General features: G+C 39.4%; 2 protein-coding genes across 15 annotated transcripts in view; both read right to left on the bottom strand.

Moving 5' to 3' along the window:
- LOC127531938 (NACHT, LRR and PYD domains-containing protein 12-like) overlaps positions 1–14,300 on the bottom strand; it is a 452,657-nt gene that overhangs the window by 116,690 nt on the left and 321,667 nt on the right. The gene's annotated exons all lie outside the window — the stretch shown is intronic.
- LOC127531990 (zinc finger protein OZF-like) overlaps positions 1–14,300 on the bottom strand; it is a 176,752-nt gene that overhangs the window by 52,130 nt on the left and 110,322 nt on the right. For 9 of the 14 annotated variants that reach the window (XM_051942876.1, XM_051942872.1, XM_051942882.1 and 6 more), the window contains 3 exons: positions 10,607–11,890; positions 9,997–10,236; positions 3,292–9,443 (listed from right to left, as the gene is read on the bottom strand). In XM_051942876.1, the coding sequence (XP_051798836.1) occupies positions 9,375–9,443; positions 9,997–10,236; positions 10,607–11,890 (1,593 nt within the window). In that variant the 3' untranslated portion in view covers positions 3,292–9,374. Of the gene's footprint in view, positions 1–3,291; positions 10,237–10,606; positions 11,891–14,300 lie in introns of those variants that run through there. The other 5 variants (XM_051942881.1, XM_051942879.1, XM_051942880.1 and 2 more) reach the window with 5 other exon arrangements.

The raw sequence follows: 14,300 nt of genomic DNA, 5'->3' as shown, positions 1-14,300 counted from the left end.
CTAGGCAGTACCGTTCACGTTGTCTCAGTGAGATTCCACAAGACACAACAACACATAAAAACCGGTTGTCCATTTCATTCACTTTTTTAGTCACTGGCTTTCATCACTGTTTTTTGTCTTTTTATATTTTTATTTTCAAGCTTTTAGAGGTGAACTACGTCCTCAGGGCTTCTAAACCCAGTATTTTCAACCACTCGTCAGCGATCCAGGCTTATACCAAACCGTCCAGGCTATTTGCCAGCCTAAGAAACTGTTGCCTAACAGGGATTACATTACACTTAGGGTTGCAGAATAGGCCCTCTGCTCTATCCACCTTTTGGAGGGACTCCTAAACCCCCCGGGTTTTCTAACCCAGAACAGAGTATCCAGCCAGATATTCTATCCTCTGTGGATCAGTGACTTTTTCCATTTCCATTAACCTTAGCGCTTCTTCATCATTTTCATCCTTTTTATTTCCATTAACCTTAGCACTTCTTCATCATTTTCATTTCTTCCAGAAGCACATTCAATTTTGTATACTAGAACACACAGGAGGAATTCTGACAACAGTTTTGGAATAGCCAATAGCAGACTTTGATGTCAACAGGCGTCTGCTTACCTTTTATAGGGCGCCCAAGTTGTCAAAAAGTCCTTTGTATGTCCGTTGTTTGTTCAAATGTACGTCTATTGTCAATTCTCCTTCTCCATCCGGGTCACGGCACCAAATTGTTGGAAATCAGCCTATCCTACAATTAAACAAACCAACAAAATATGTGTAAGGCTGTTTCCGCCCAGTTCTTTTGATGGAGTAGTCAGGAGACTTCTTCTTAAAATCAAAAGTATTTATTACAGCAAAATTGAATGTGCGATACAGAGCTCTGGGCCTGAATCCTCTGTCCCTAACCGACAATAAGTGTTCAGTCAGTTCGGATGGAATCAGACTGCTAACTGTTCCTGACCCAGTCTTCTTATACTCTAACAGTGTGTATAGCTATCTATCAAGGCCGGCCGCCCCTTCCGATGCTGCGTTGTTCCGCTGTCCTCTGTCACAGCAGATGTTTTGTCATTACGCTCACGTAGGAATGACTTCGCTTCTGCAAAGCAAGATTAGAGACTGCACACACAACAAGCTCATGTTCTTTACTGATTACAGCTTACGTCAAAACTATCTGTACCTTTATTATCAAAAACTGTCTGTACTTTGATTATCAATCACTTTATGTCTTGATCATCCTTGGTTTCAATCACATGAGTAATAAGTAAAATAAAGCTGGACTTATCTTCTTTGTTTCATTACAGTCACACCATGGTAATGATGCTCTTGACCTTCCTATTCCTCAGAACCAATACAACTCTTTAATATGCACACTGAGCAATTATAAAACACACCATTTCCCACAATTCCCCCTTTTGGCCTAAGCTAACCTTAGGCCAACACAAAATATACGACGAAGCTCTTTTTGCTAAATTTGTTTTAAATTTGGAGGAAACTGTAATTATGTCATAATTCTGAGGTTAAAGATAAACTTTCAAAGAGCTGAGATCTGTTGAGTCGTCATTTCACATCATAAATGCTTGTCACTGAAAAATGCCAAATCTCTAAACATATGAACAATTTAGATTCCTATTTAACTGAGTCCATTGCAGGTCTCTATGATCATTCTTACAAAGCATACTGGATCATAAAGTGATTTCTGTGATCATACACATTGTCAAGTGGGCCCTAGTTATTTGAGATCCCAGGAGCAACCACCACCTAAATAAAAGCTTTAAGCAGACCAATGAAAAGTTAAAATGAGAAACTATATAAGTTAACCACATGATTATGCTTATGTTTGATGCAAGAATGATTTTAATAGGCTGATATATATTCTGGAAATGATGATTGCTATAGAAGAGAATGATTTAAAATAAGTTATTTGATCATGCTAAGAAAAATGATTTAAAGAAGTGATTCAGTGTAACTAAGTGAGTTTTGACTTGAAGTAATCTGTGCTGTTCTGAGCTGTATGCAGACAGGATGGGAAAAGCAGAAGTCTCCTCAGAAATGAGGAACTTGGAGTTTCCACAGGATGACAGGATGGGCTCAGGCCTACATTGTCATGACAACTGAAGTGTGTGTAACAAGTGGATGTGTTAACAGAAAAGATGGAAAGAATGATGTATGCGTGGTAGGAAGAAGGTTGTGTCTTAAACCTATGAATTAATTACCTGGGCGTACCTATTAGTTAGAATTGTGTGTAGAAATGTGTATGTGCTAAGCTGAAGTCGAACTAGGGTATAAAACCCAGAGACACAGACACTGAATTGGGAGTTCTCCCCCGGAGGGGAGAGATGCTGCTCGCCGGAGCTGCCGGAGAGCATCGCCAAAGTTCTGAAGAGTCGACACCGGACCCTTTTGCCCAAGAGACGTGAAGACAACGCAGGACTTAGGCTCCAGAGTTCGCTGAGAACATCGTTGGAGGCAAAGTCTTTGTCTGACTTTGTTCAACAAGCGAAGACCACACTCTGCCAGACAGAGAGTCCTGAGAGGTCTGCAGTTGTCCAAAGAGATGAAGAGAGGCAAGCACCCATGGCATCCAGAGAGGCACAGGAGGCAGCAGCAGAGGGCTGCTCCACTCCAGGGGCTGGAGGACCCAGTGACCCACCACAGCCTGATGAGACGGGGGCTTTCCACCACCACCATCCGACTGAGAAGACAGCTGAGACGCCCGCACTTGTGTTCCAGCTGCTACTAAAGATAACTGCCAGACCAACGATTGGCTATCGGGACCTTTCCACTCCCCCTGCCTATGAAGAACACCCTCTGCCCACAAAGAAGACTTCGTACCGAGTCTGCTGGTCCACGGAGGAGTTCAACTAGATGCAGGTCAAGACCGGGCGTGGCAGCTAAGGCCTGGCTGTCCGCTCTCTCTCCTAAATTTACTAATTAGAGAAGATTCTCAGGTACGCTCAGCTTAGTTTAGTTAAGTTAGAAATAATCAGAAATAATTAAATTGTTTAATCATGAATTAATGCTGTGCCCTTGCTAAAACTTGCTTAATAAAACGCTATATTGCATTTAAAGAGAAGTCTAATGAAATGATTATGATTCACTTATTCTGCATAGTGGTAAAAAGTTAAGTTGATTGTGTGCATTAAATCTAATGGTTCTTAAAGGTTACTTTAATCCAACTAGTTATTTAAACATTACCCCTGAGGTTAGTTTTCCAAACCTCTAAAACGAACCTAGGAATATCAACAAGTGCCACAGTTTTAAGAGGAAAGCTGTCGTTAACAAACGTGTTCAATAAATCAATTCTACTACTTAGGTGGGCTGCTTAGTAAGAGAGTATTTATTGGAGTAAGAGGGGTAAGACGTTTGGAAGAAGACAGTTAGGACCTAGGCGAGTATTCCTCGACACCAGCTTAATTATTCTGCTGAAACCTGTTAGGTGGAATACTAATAGGCAGATAGAATCTAACCCTTTAAACGGAGAGCTGGTCCTGATTTAACCTGAGGCAAGGGTTAAAGAAGGCTATACTGAACGACAACATCCTGAATTCAGATTACAGGTAAGAAACAAGTTTAAATGGAAGAAAGGCACATGTAGTGCAGATACTGTGAATTCAATTCATGTTTCTCTGCTTTTTGTAAGAAAGTTTTTTATAAACACAATAACATCATTTTTAGTGTCTAAAACCATAGTCTATATTAAGTGCAACTGTGTCGAAAGACAAACTGATATCTAGGTTTTAAATCTAAAGTTACCAACACATAATAGGAGTTACATTATCAAGTTATTGCAGCTAGTATTCAATTTAGAAGCTGGTTTAATTTGACTGAATGGAGACAATGTTGTACTAAATGAATTGTAATTGTCAGGATTCTGCCCTTTTGCTGCCTCTTTGTCCCTTCTTCCACCTTTAGTCTTCTTGTCTGAATTTATCCTTTTAGATTCTGTTGTTTGTTGCTTTTGTCTAAGCCTGTTTGTTCCTCCTGTGTTAGTTTCTGTCCACCCTTCTTAGTCTGCCATTTTGCCTTTGTCTAGTTTAGTTTTTTGTCCACTCAGTCTCGCTTTCAGTTTGTAAAGGTTTCTTTGATTTAGTTCAATAAATTCTTTTAATTATGCCTAGCGTTCTCTCAGTGATGTCTGCGTCTGGGTTCTCCACATCCACCATTCCTAACAGTAATACATTTTACAATTGATCTTGGAGGTTAAACCTCTACTGATAATTCATCTCTGTAACACAGAAGAGCATTTCTTCACAGGCCCTGAAGAAATGATAAATGTTTTGTGTATCTTCTGTGTTTTTTTTTTTTGGTTTGTTTTTTTTAAAGAAGCTGAAAAGGCAGAAATAATCCCACATCAGCAGATGCGTGTACTGCTGCTGCTGCTGCTACTATAACTGCCTGTATACAATTACTACTGGATCTAATTTTTTTTTTTTTGAGCAACATGCCACAGGTCTCATTTGCACCTCACAGTTTTGTTTGTTATCATTTTGATAGAAGACGCTAGCTGACTTGTCTTCTTTTCTGTTCCTTTTACGATTACTGTCTCAGCATGTTTTACCCAATTCATGGCCTGTGTGAGGGTTTGAGTGGGGAGGGCTACATTATGTTTAGTCAACCAGTTTTTCAGCCCTGGCCGGAGATTATTTATAAAAACAGTCTTCAGGTGTTGTTGGAAAAGTTCGCTCCCTTGTCTGTCGTCTGTCAGTCCACTGTGTCTCGCAAACACAGCCTCCAGTCTTACTTTAAAGTCCTTTGTTGATTTTCCGTCTTGTTGTTTAGTCTGTCCTATTTCACTATAATCAGCTCTTTGAGCGAAGGTCCGGGTAATACGGTCGTTCAATGCTTGTTTTTCTCTCTTTTTTTTTTTTTAGTTTCAAATCTTACACAGATCTTTATTGTTCTTTTAATTACATAAAGTTCATGGCAAACAAGTTGCCCCTTTCTCTTTTCTTTCCATCTCAACAACAACAACATTTTGTGCACACATACGAAAACCTTTCTCATCTCCCTTCCCCTACGTACTTTTTACCATCAGTTACACTCACTTGATTTTTACCATCTTTCCATTTATGAGCCAAAACACACTTTATCCCTCAGGTCTCAATTAATCTCTTCAGCCTTCAACAACGTTCTCTTTTCATCATCAACCAGTCTTTTACATCTTTCGCTGTCCATCTTTGATTATGTCATTCTCTAAGTTTGATAATTGTTTCCACAGCAGTGGGTCTTTGTCATCTAAAATTAGTCCTGATTCTTTTAGTTCTTTGAATTTTGTGTCATCAAACAATCTTTTCTTTTTTCTGTCTTTTGTTTTTTTCTCCGCTGAATAATTGAGTTACAGCTACTTCCCACTGTTTTTCTAAGGAATAAATGCCCTTTTTTTGTTCTTCTTCCTCCATGTTTGATCAGAATGTGTACTACAGGGTGTGTTTGACCAGTATCAATGCTTCTTGAGCCAATTCAGAGTCCTCAGAAATCAAGCTTCTAGAATACACTGTTGTTTTCCGGATTTCTGCTGGGGGTTCTAATCCCAGGACTGAGAATCGTTTTAGAGTTACTGTCAAATCCCACCTAGAACCTAATGAATGACTCAGTAACCTACTTCAACTGACAACAGCTTTATGTTTACACCGTTAGGTTTCAGGCTGTCCGCTGATTCAGTTACTTTTCATTCCAGTTATACATGAGCTCCTCATTCACACTCTCTTTCACACTCTCTGAGACGCAGTTACACTAGGCAGTACCGTTCACGTTGTCTCAGTGAGATTCCACAAGACACAACAACACATAAAAACCGGTTGTCCATTTCATTCACTTTTTTAGTCACTGGCTTTCATCACTGTTTTTTGTCTTTTTATATTTTTATTTTCAAGCTTTTAGAGGTGAACTACGTCCTCAGGGCTTCTAAACCCAGTATTTTCAACCACTCGTCAGCGATCCAGGCTTATACCAAACCGTCCAGGCTATTTGCCAGCCTAAGAAACTGTTGCCTAACAGGGATTACATTACACTTAGGGTTGCAGAATAGGCCCTCTGCTCTATCCACCTTTTGGAGGGACTCCTAAACCCCCCGGGTTTTCTAACCCAGAACAGAGTATCCAGCCAGATATTCTATCCTCTGTGGATCAGTGACTTTTTCCATTTCCATTAACCTTAGCGCTTCTTCATCATTTTCATCCTTTTTATTTCCATTAACCTTAGCACTTCTTCATCATTTTCATTTCTTCCAGAAGCACATTCAATTTTGTATACTAGAACACACAGGAGGAATTCTGACAACAGTTTTGGAATAGCCAATAGCAGACTTTGATGTCAACAGGCGTCTGCTTACCTTTTATAGGGCGCCCAAGTTGTCAAAAAGTCCTTTGTATGTCCGTTGTTTGTTCAAATGTACGTCTATTGTCAATTCTCCTTCTCCATCCGGGTCACGGCACCAAATTGTTGGAAATCAGCCTATCCTACAATTAAACAAACCAACAAAATATGTGTAAGGCTGTTTCCGCCCAGTTCTTTTGATGGAGTAGTCAGGAGACTTCTTCTTAAAATCAAAAGTATTTATTACAGCAAAATTGAATGTGCGATACAGAGCTCTGGGCCTGAATCCTCTGTCCCTAACCGACAATAAGTGTTCAGTCAGTTCGGATGGAATCAGACTGCTAACTGTTCCTGACCCAGTCTTCTTATACTCTAACAGTGTGTATAGCTATCGATCAAGGCCGGCCGCCCCTTCCGATGCTGCGTTGTTCCGCTGTCCTCTGTCACAGCAGATGTTTTGTCATTACGCTCACGTAGGAATGACTTCGCTTCTGCAAAGCAAGATTAGAGACTGCACACACAACAAGCTCATGTTCTTTACTGATTACAGCTTACGTCAAAAACTATCTGTACCTTTATTATCAAAAACTGTCTGTACTTTGATTATCAATCACTTTATGTCTTGATCATCCTTGGTTTCAATCACATGAGTAATAAGTAAAATAAAGCTGGACTTATCTTCTTTGTTTCATTACAGTCACACCATGGTAATGATGCTCTTGACCTTCCTATTCCTCAGAACCAATACAACTCTTTAATATGCACACTGAGCAATTATAAAACACACCATTTCCCACAATAGTATGAGCTTTTTTCCGTCTATTACAAAACCCAGTAGAATAACAAGCAGCAGTGCTACTTTAATCGATAATATTTTTACCAATGACACTCAATATGGATGCACAAATGGATTGCTGATCTGTGACATATCAGACCACTTACCTGTGTTCACGATAAAAGACTGGAAATGTAGGAAAAAACAAAATTCAAGATAGCTAGCCAGAAGCATTTACAGACTGAACAAACAACTAATGAGCTGTTCAACGCCCTGTTGGAACAGGACTGGAGTTCAGTGTACAATGAAGAAAATGCCGACAGTGCATATGAGAACTTTTTAGAAATATTCATTATGTCATTTAATAAATACTGTCCTATTATAAATGATAAGAAGAAGAATAGATACAAAGATTGCCCATGGTTAACCACAGGCTTAAAAAAGGCTTGCAAAAAGAAGAACAACCTGTACGCAAAGTTTATCAAATCAAGAACAAAGGAATCAGAAATTAAATCAGGGCTTAAAGTGAGAAAAAATCCTCAGCCTGAACTTCTAAGATCCAATTTATAGTGTCAATAAACGTATTTAAATGTATTTTAAAACTCACTAAAACACAATATATATGAGATTCTATTAATTCAGAGCAAATATGAGGTCATCTGGTGGAAATGATGCCCATTATGATCCCACTATTTTGTTGTTGCTCAAATGTAAAACCTTACTTGGCCAAAACTTAAGACATTTTAGAAAGTGCCAAAAGTCAGATTTTTTTTGTGTTAATCTTTCAATACCACATCACTATAATTGCAAAGATTTATTTTAGTGTAAAGGGGAAAAATCATGAAAACCAAGTACATGCATTATTAATAATTTTTATCTCTTCAGTAGATTTAACAAGAACTCAAAACAACACCAACCACAACAAAACTGCTACAAAACTGCTGCTTTCCTTCATAAGGCACAATTTTTACTTACAACATTATCTCAAGTGTCAGTCTCAAGAGAATATAAGTGCTTGGAGAATACTGTTTGAAAAAATTTAATATTCTCTGGAACACTACAAGAGAATAAACTGTCATATGTCACTTGCTATACCAACTTTGTATTTCAGCAGGTAATAAAAGTACTAGTATTAACTCTTAAATGCAATTTTAGTTATTGCCTCACAATATAAGATACCTCTGAATAAGCTGATCATGATGCTGACTCTCAAACTCTGTAACTAGCAAAGAAGTCCGGGCCTTCCTGATCTGGTTTATCTGGGTCCTGGCAGCAATGGACTGCTCATGCTGAAGAACTTCTACTCTGGCCTTTTCCTCTGGAGTCAGAAGATCTGATTAAGAAGCCCTCTGTAGCACATAACCACACATACATGTTAGTAACTGCTCATTTGATACACCTCAATAATCTGTGTGATTAGTTTAAATCATTTGATTTTCAATTTGAACTGACACACATTTTGTTTGTTTTTGGTAAGGGAAAAAAATGTATTCACTGTATAATTTGTTCAGTTGGCTTTCAATTTAAATGTTGTTTCTATTTTTTTATCTATATTTTGGAAAGAAAAACGGTGAAAAGCAGGCTAAGAACATTCTTATTTAACTATCTATCCATTATTCATTTCACACAACCCATACGTTCGTTCTGTTCTGACTAATAATATTTACTTAAGATTGGAGAGTTTTTGTTTGTGGCTAGACATCATTCAGATGCATAAGGTCACAAAATCTGCTGAGAGCTATTTAACTCATTACAAACATCCTATATGTCCTCAAATAAAAAAGGTTCATATCACCTAAGCTACATTCAGTTTGTGCATATTTAACTAAACAGATGTTCTGAGTAGAATAATGGGACAAATCCGTATGGCTTGATCTTTGATTTTTTTTCCTTTCAAAATAAAATCCAGCAAACTAAATAAATGTTTCCTTTTTTCCTTTTGCTGTTGTAAAACACATAGAAAATGTTGAAAGATTAAGAAATCAAACAAAATCAACACCTTCTGTTTTTGTTACTTTTTAAAATTCAATATCTAAGCCCGTTTGTTTTTATTTTGTGGCGAAACCATGGGGACTGTGGGACATGCACGCGCATCGCCACTGACGCACTTACGCCAATGGGGCGAGTCAACACACCGCGGCTCAGGGATAGCGGCAGCGGCTGCTCTCTTTGTTAATCAGCAGAGACACATCCTCTCTCCTCTGTCACACAAAGTCTGAGCAAACTTTAGTATCTGCGTCTTTGAGCTAAACACAAGCTCCAACGCTATTGACCAGTGATCAGCTGCTCGATTCTTCACCGCACCACTCACAGATTGGAGCTCCGTGCGCTCTGGAGAGACCAGGCAGCCACAGGGCTGGGACACGTGGAATGGGTCTACAGTCCAAGCAGAAATAAAATAAATAATATGCAATATATATCAATGTGTTTCCAGTAATTCCCTTTAAATATAATTACAAAAAACACCAACAAATATTGCACATTTGGATTTTGTTTGTGGGATACTGTTATTTCTTATCAGTGGCTCAGCAGCACTGACGATGCCGAACCAAAAGGGTGCAGCACATCGTGCACTCAGCAGTCGATGCGCACTCGCAGTTAGAAAACTGTAATTGGATAAAAGTTCTATCAGAAAGTCGCATGCCTGGACAGAGGGTTTATATTTTTTAATGTAGGATTTGGAGTTTGATTGATTAAAGCAGAGCAACTGAATGCACAATGACGCACATGCTTGGAGCCTTCGGGACGGAGATGGATGAATTTTTTTAAATGGTACATTTCCATGCGCCGGAAAACTTTAAGCCCTGCATTTAACTGAGTAACCACTTTGAATGGTTTCATTAATTTACCAGTCACGTCTGTCAACGACAGCTTTCCTCTTAATGGATTTTGCAACGAAGCAATGAAGACACTAAACAAGAAATTAGACCTGAATTCTGTGAAGCCGGATCTCAAGGACTTTAAGTTTGTGGAGGACTTCATGAACTTTTACTGAACCCTGCATGGACAAATCTTCTTGGCAGGGGTTCAGTCTGTGTCCAGTGTGCATACGCTGGTGTCGTTGTAGGGTTCCTTGTTGGTTGGACGTTGGTCCAGACTGGTCAAAGCAGCACTGTTCACCATTGGAAGAGTGCTGACAAGTCTGAGGGTGTTGTCCATCTGTTCTGTTCTAATTGGAAAACAAACACACAAACACAGAGAACGTCAGTGTTTCCTGCAGCATTGAAGAACTGATGCCTTGCCTGAGATAGAGAGCACCCCAAATGACATCTGAAGACACTTTTACCTGTTGGAATTTAACATTCAGTTGTCTGATTACATCAGAATTCCTAATCTAACCTACATCCCCAGATTAACCTGGACCAGATTTCTGTGTCAAAATGAATACAGGTTAGACTGAACGATAGCTGATAATGTGTTAACAGAATTCAACTGACCACAGTTGTTCAGGACAGTTTTGAAACAATTTTGCAGCAATATCCAAAATTATCCAATACACAATTGTGTGTACACTGTGACTGAGACCAGTCTTTACATACCTCACTGTGACACTGATTGAATGCTTTCTTTCTGGTGTGGATCTGCTGGTGTCGTTTCAGGGAACCCAAAGTTGTAAAAGTCTTCTTACACTCATCACATCTGTATGGTCTCTCCCCAGTGTGGACACGTTGGTGAATTTTGAGTTTTGCATTGTAGCTGTAGCGTTTCCCACACTGGTGACAAACGTATGGTTTAACCCCAGTGTGGGTCACTTCATGAGCTTTTAACTGTGAGTACATTACAAATAGTTTGCCACAGTGATCACATATCCACACATCATGGCCAGTGTGGATGCGTTGGTGACATTTTAAGCTCTGTTGGTGCTTGAAAGTTTTTTCACAGGAGTCACAGTGGTACCGCTTTCTACCAGAATGGGGGCATTGATGGATCAACAACTGTTCATGTTGAGTAAAGGTTTTCACACACTGATCACAGCTGAATGGTTTAACTCCACTGTGAATGAGTTGATGACTTTTTAAGTAACTCTTGTAAATAAAAGCCTTTCCACACTGATCACAGCTGAATGGTTTAACTCCACTGTGAATGAGTTGATGACTTTTTAAGTAACTCTTGTAAATAAAAGCCTTTCCACACTGATCACAGCTGAATGGTTTAACTCCACTGTGCATAAGTTGATGACTTTTTAACTGACTCTTCAGAGTAAAAGCCTTTCCACATTGATCACAGCTGAATGGTTTAACTCCACTGTGCATGAGTTGATGGCTTTTTAACTGACTCTTCAGAGTAAAAGCCTTTCCACATTGATCACAGCTGAATGGTTTAACTTCACTGTGCATGAGTTGATGACTTTTTAACTGACTCTTCAGAGTAAAAGCCTTTCCACATTGATCACAGCTGAATGGTTTAACTTCACTGTGCATTAGTTGATGTCTTTTTAACGCACGCTTGTGTGTAAAAGACTTCTCACACTGATCACAGCTGAACAATTTCACTCCACTGTGAATGAGTTGATGATTTGCCAGATGACTCTTCTGATTAAAAGCCTTTCCACACTGATCACAGCTGAATGTTTTAACTCCACTGTGAATGAGTTGATGTCTTTTTAAGCTCCACTTCTGAGTAAAAGCCTTTCCACACTGATCACAGCTGAATGGTTTCTCCACAGTGTGAATACGTTTGTGAATTCTGAGCTTTGTTGCTGTGATAAAAGTCTTGCCACATTGCTCACAACTGAGTGATTCATCTCTTTTTGCTGTTGTTGCTGAACCATCCTTATCCTTCTCAGAGGTCCGACATCTCACTCCATTGCTGTGTTTACATTTCTGTAGCAAAAGACAAAGATAAAAACAGAGGCAGTGTTGGAAGAGCAATCATGAAAAAATTTATCCTAAAAGTCTCAATTCCATGTAGTTGGACATGAGGCTGAAACAAGATCAAGAATCTGCAGACATGCTAGCAGCTTTGTCACTAGAAACCTAGAAATGTGTCAACAGCACACTCACAATGTCAACAAAACTATTTACAGAGGCCGATAGTTTTCACCTTCAACAACATCAATGTCCAGATTTAGGTCTTAATGGCAGCAGGGTCAATTCAGACCACCAACACTTTCTAGTTTCTCCTAGGGGACCAGATGTTGATACCAGTCCAGAAAAGATCTGTAATTCTGCCACTGAAATTTGGATTTGACCCCAACGACCCCGGCAATTTGTTGTGCAGCAGTTACACAAGCGTTCACCATCAAACAACAAAAGCAACAAAACAGTAAAACAGTTAAAGAAATAGCAATGATTAAAGGAAATGTTTTAAAAATTGAAAAAACAGTAAAACAATTACAAGCAAAACAAAAGTCATTTAAAGAAAAATCAAACAAAACATAAGATAGACAGGGACATCGGCAGCAATCTTGGTCATTTAGTCAGACGTGGTAAAAGTTTTTAATAAACGGCCACCGATGTAATCAGGTAGAGGACTTTTCTTTGGTCTGCACTGTTTGAGACACCAGATTACATTGCCCACATCAAGAAAGGGATTCTGTGGAGACGCTGACATGAGACAGTTTTTAGTCTCAGCATGTTTAGCCCTAAAATCATGGGAGTCAAACCTGACATAAAAACTGTTTAGACTTTGAGCCAGCTCTAAATCAGAATTATAACCACTGAGCTGAACTCTCTCATTGACACATTAATTAGTCCCAGTGATCAGATTCATGCCGTCCCAGACTGAACTGAGGTTGTTCATTTTGAGCTGAGACTCAAGTTTGTCTTTGTATTGTCTTTTGTGGGTCCTGATCTCCTACTTTATTTCCTTCTGTCGGTTATACAGATTTAGAGTATTTCCTTCTCTGAAGACTGTTTTCCTTCTGTACAGTAGGTCTTTAAGCTTCTTAGAAAGCCATGGCTTAGTGTTTGGATATAGTTTAACAGTTTTTTCAGGAATAACACTGGTTTCAGTCTGTGACCCAGCTGCTCATAACATCAGTCGGTTCATCAATATCAGCTGAGGACTCCTTAAACACGTCCCAGTCAGTAACCTCCAGACATCCCTGCAGAGTGTGACAAACTTTCAGTCTGATGTTCTGCACTTTGCCTTGCTTCAGTACAGTGGTAGAAAGGGATAAGGAGGATGCAGTTGTGGTCAGAGGAACCCAGAGAAGAAGCACCTTTCACATTGTTGTAACAGATCAAACATTTTTTCTCATCTAATGGGGCATGTGATGTACTGATGGAAGTCTCTCAGTGTGTGTTTTAGTGTGCAGTGGTCTCTGGATGACCTGATGGATAAGCCCACAGGCATTTATTTCACTGGCCTTTGGATGATATCGACAAGTTTCACAAATATCTGAGGAAATTTCTGAGGCAGATATGGAGGGCACAGTGAAGCAGAAAGCAGTTCTAAGTCAGTAGTGAACAGTTTCAGATTTGCACCAGCGCTGTCCTTGTCATTTGGAAGACCCACTTGAGCCCAAGCTTTCATTTGCTGGCTGATGTTGCTTCAATATTTCCACATAATGTTCTATCTTCTTGATGCCATCTATTTAGTGAAGTGCACCAGTCCCTCCTGCAGCAAAAACACTCCCACAACATGGTGCTGCCACCCCCATGCTTCACAGTTGGGATGGTGTACTCAGGCCATCCTCAGCCAGCATCTTCACAAGGTCGTTTGCTTTTGTTCTGGGGTTGATGAGCACATTTCCCTCCAAAACAATCCTAACCTTAACCAATCTCCATCTTGAGCAGTAGGATGGCTTGACATTCCCATGGTGTTGATCTGTGCATGTAATTGTTTGGACAGATAAACGTCAAACCACAGCAATCTGGAAATTGCACCCAAGGATGAACCACACCTGTGGAGGCCCACAAATGTTTTCCTGATGTCTTGGCAGATTTCTTTTGATTTTCTAATGTCATCACACAAGGAAGCAGTGTGTTTGAGGTGTGCTTGAAAATACATCTTAATCTATCAAAAGCTTTCAAAGTCAGGACATCATTATCTTGAAGGAATAGCAATCTTAGTGGATGCAAACTTCTGATTGTAAAGAAAATAATAAAAATTATCAAAAAAATCTTTCTTTCGTTATTCTGGCATTTAAAGATAATTTTGGTCATCTTAACCGACACAAAACAGGAGAAGCATTGCCAGATTTAATGTCAGATCGTGTAAATTTAAAAAAGGGTTATGTGTCGTTTATACAGTGTAAGTAAACTTCTGGGTTCAACTGTCTGAATTTCT

Source organism: Acanthochromis polyacanthus, chromosome 22, assembly GCF_021347895.1.
Source record: "Acanthochromis polyacanthus isolate Apoly-LR-REF ecotype Palm Island chromosome 22, KAUST_Apoly_ChrSc, whole genome shotgun sequence".
Lineage (NCBI taxonomy): Eukaryota > Metazoa > Chordata > Actinopteri > Pomacentridae > Acanthochromis > Acanthochromis polyacanthus.
Note: the sequence above shows the minus strand (reverse complement) of the source record. Positions and strands in the feature narration are given on the sequence as shown.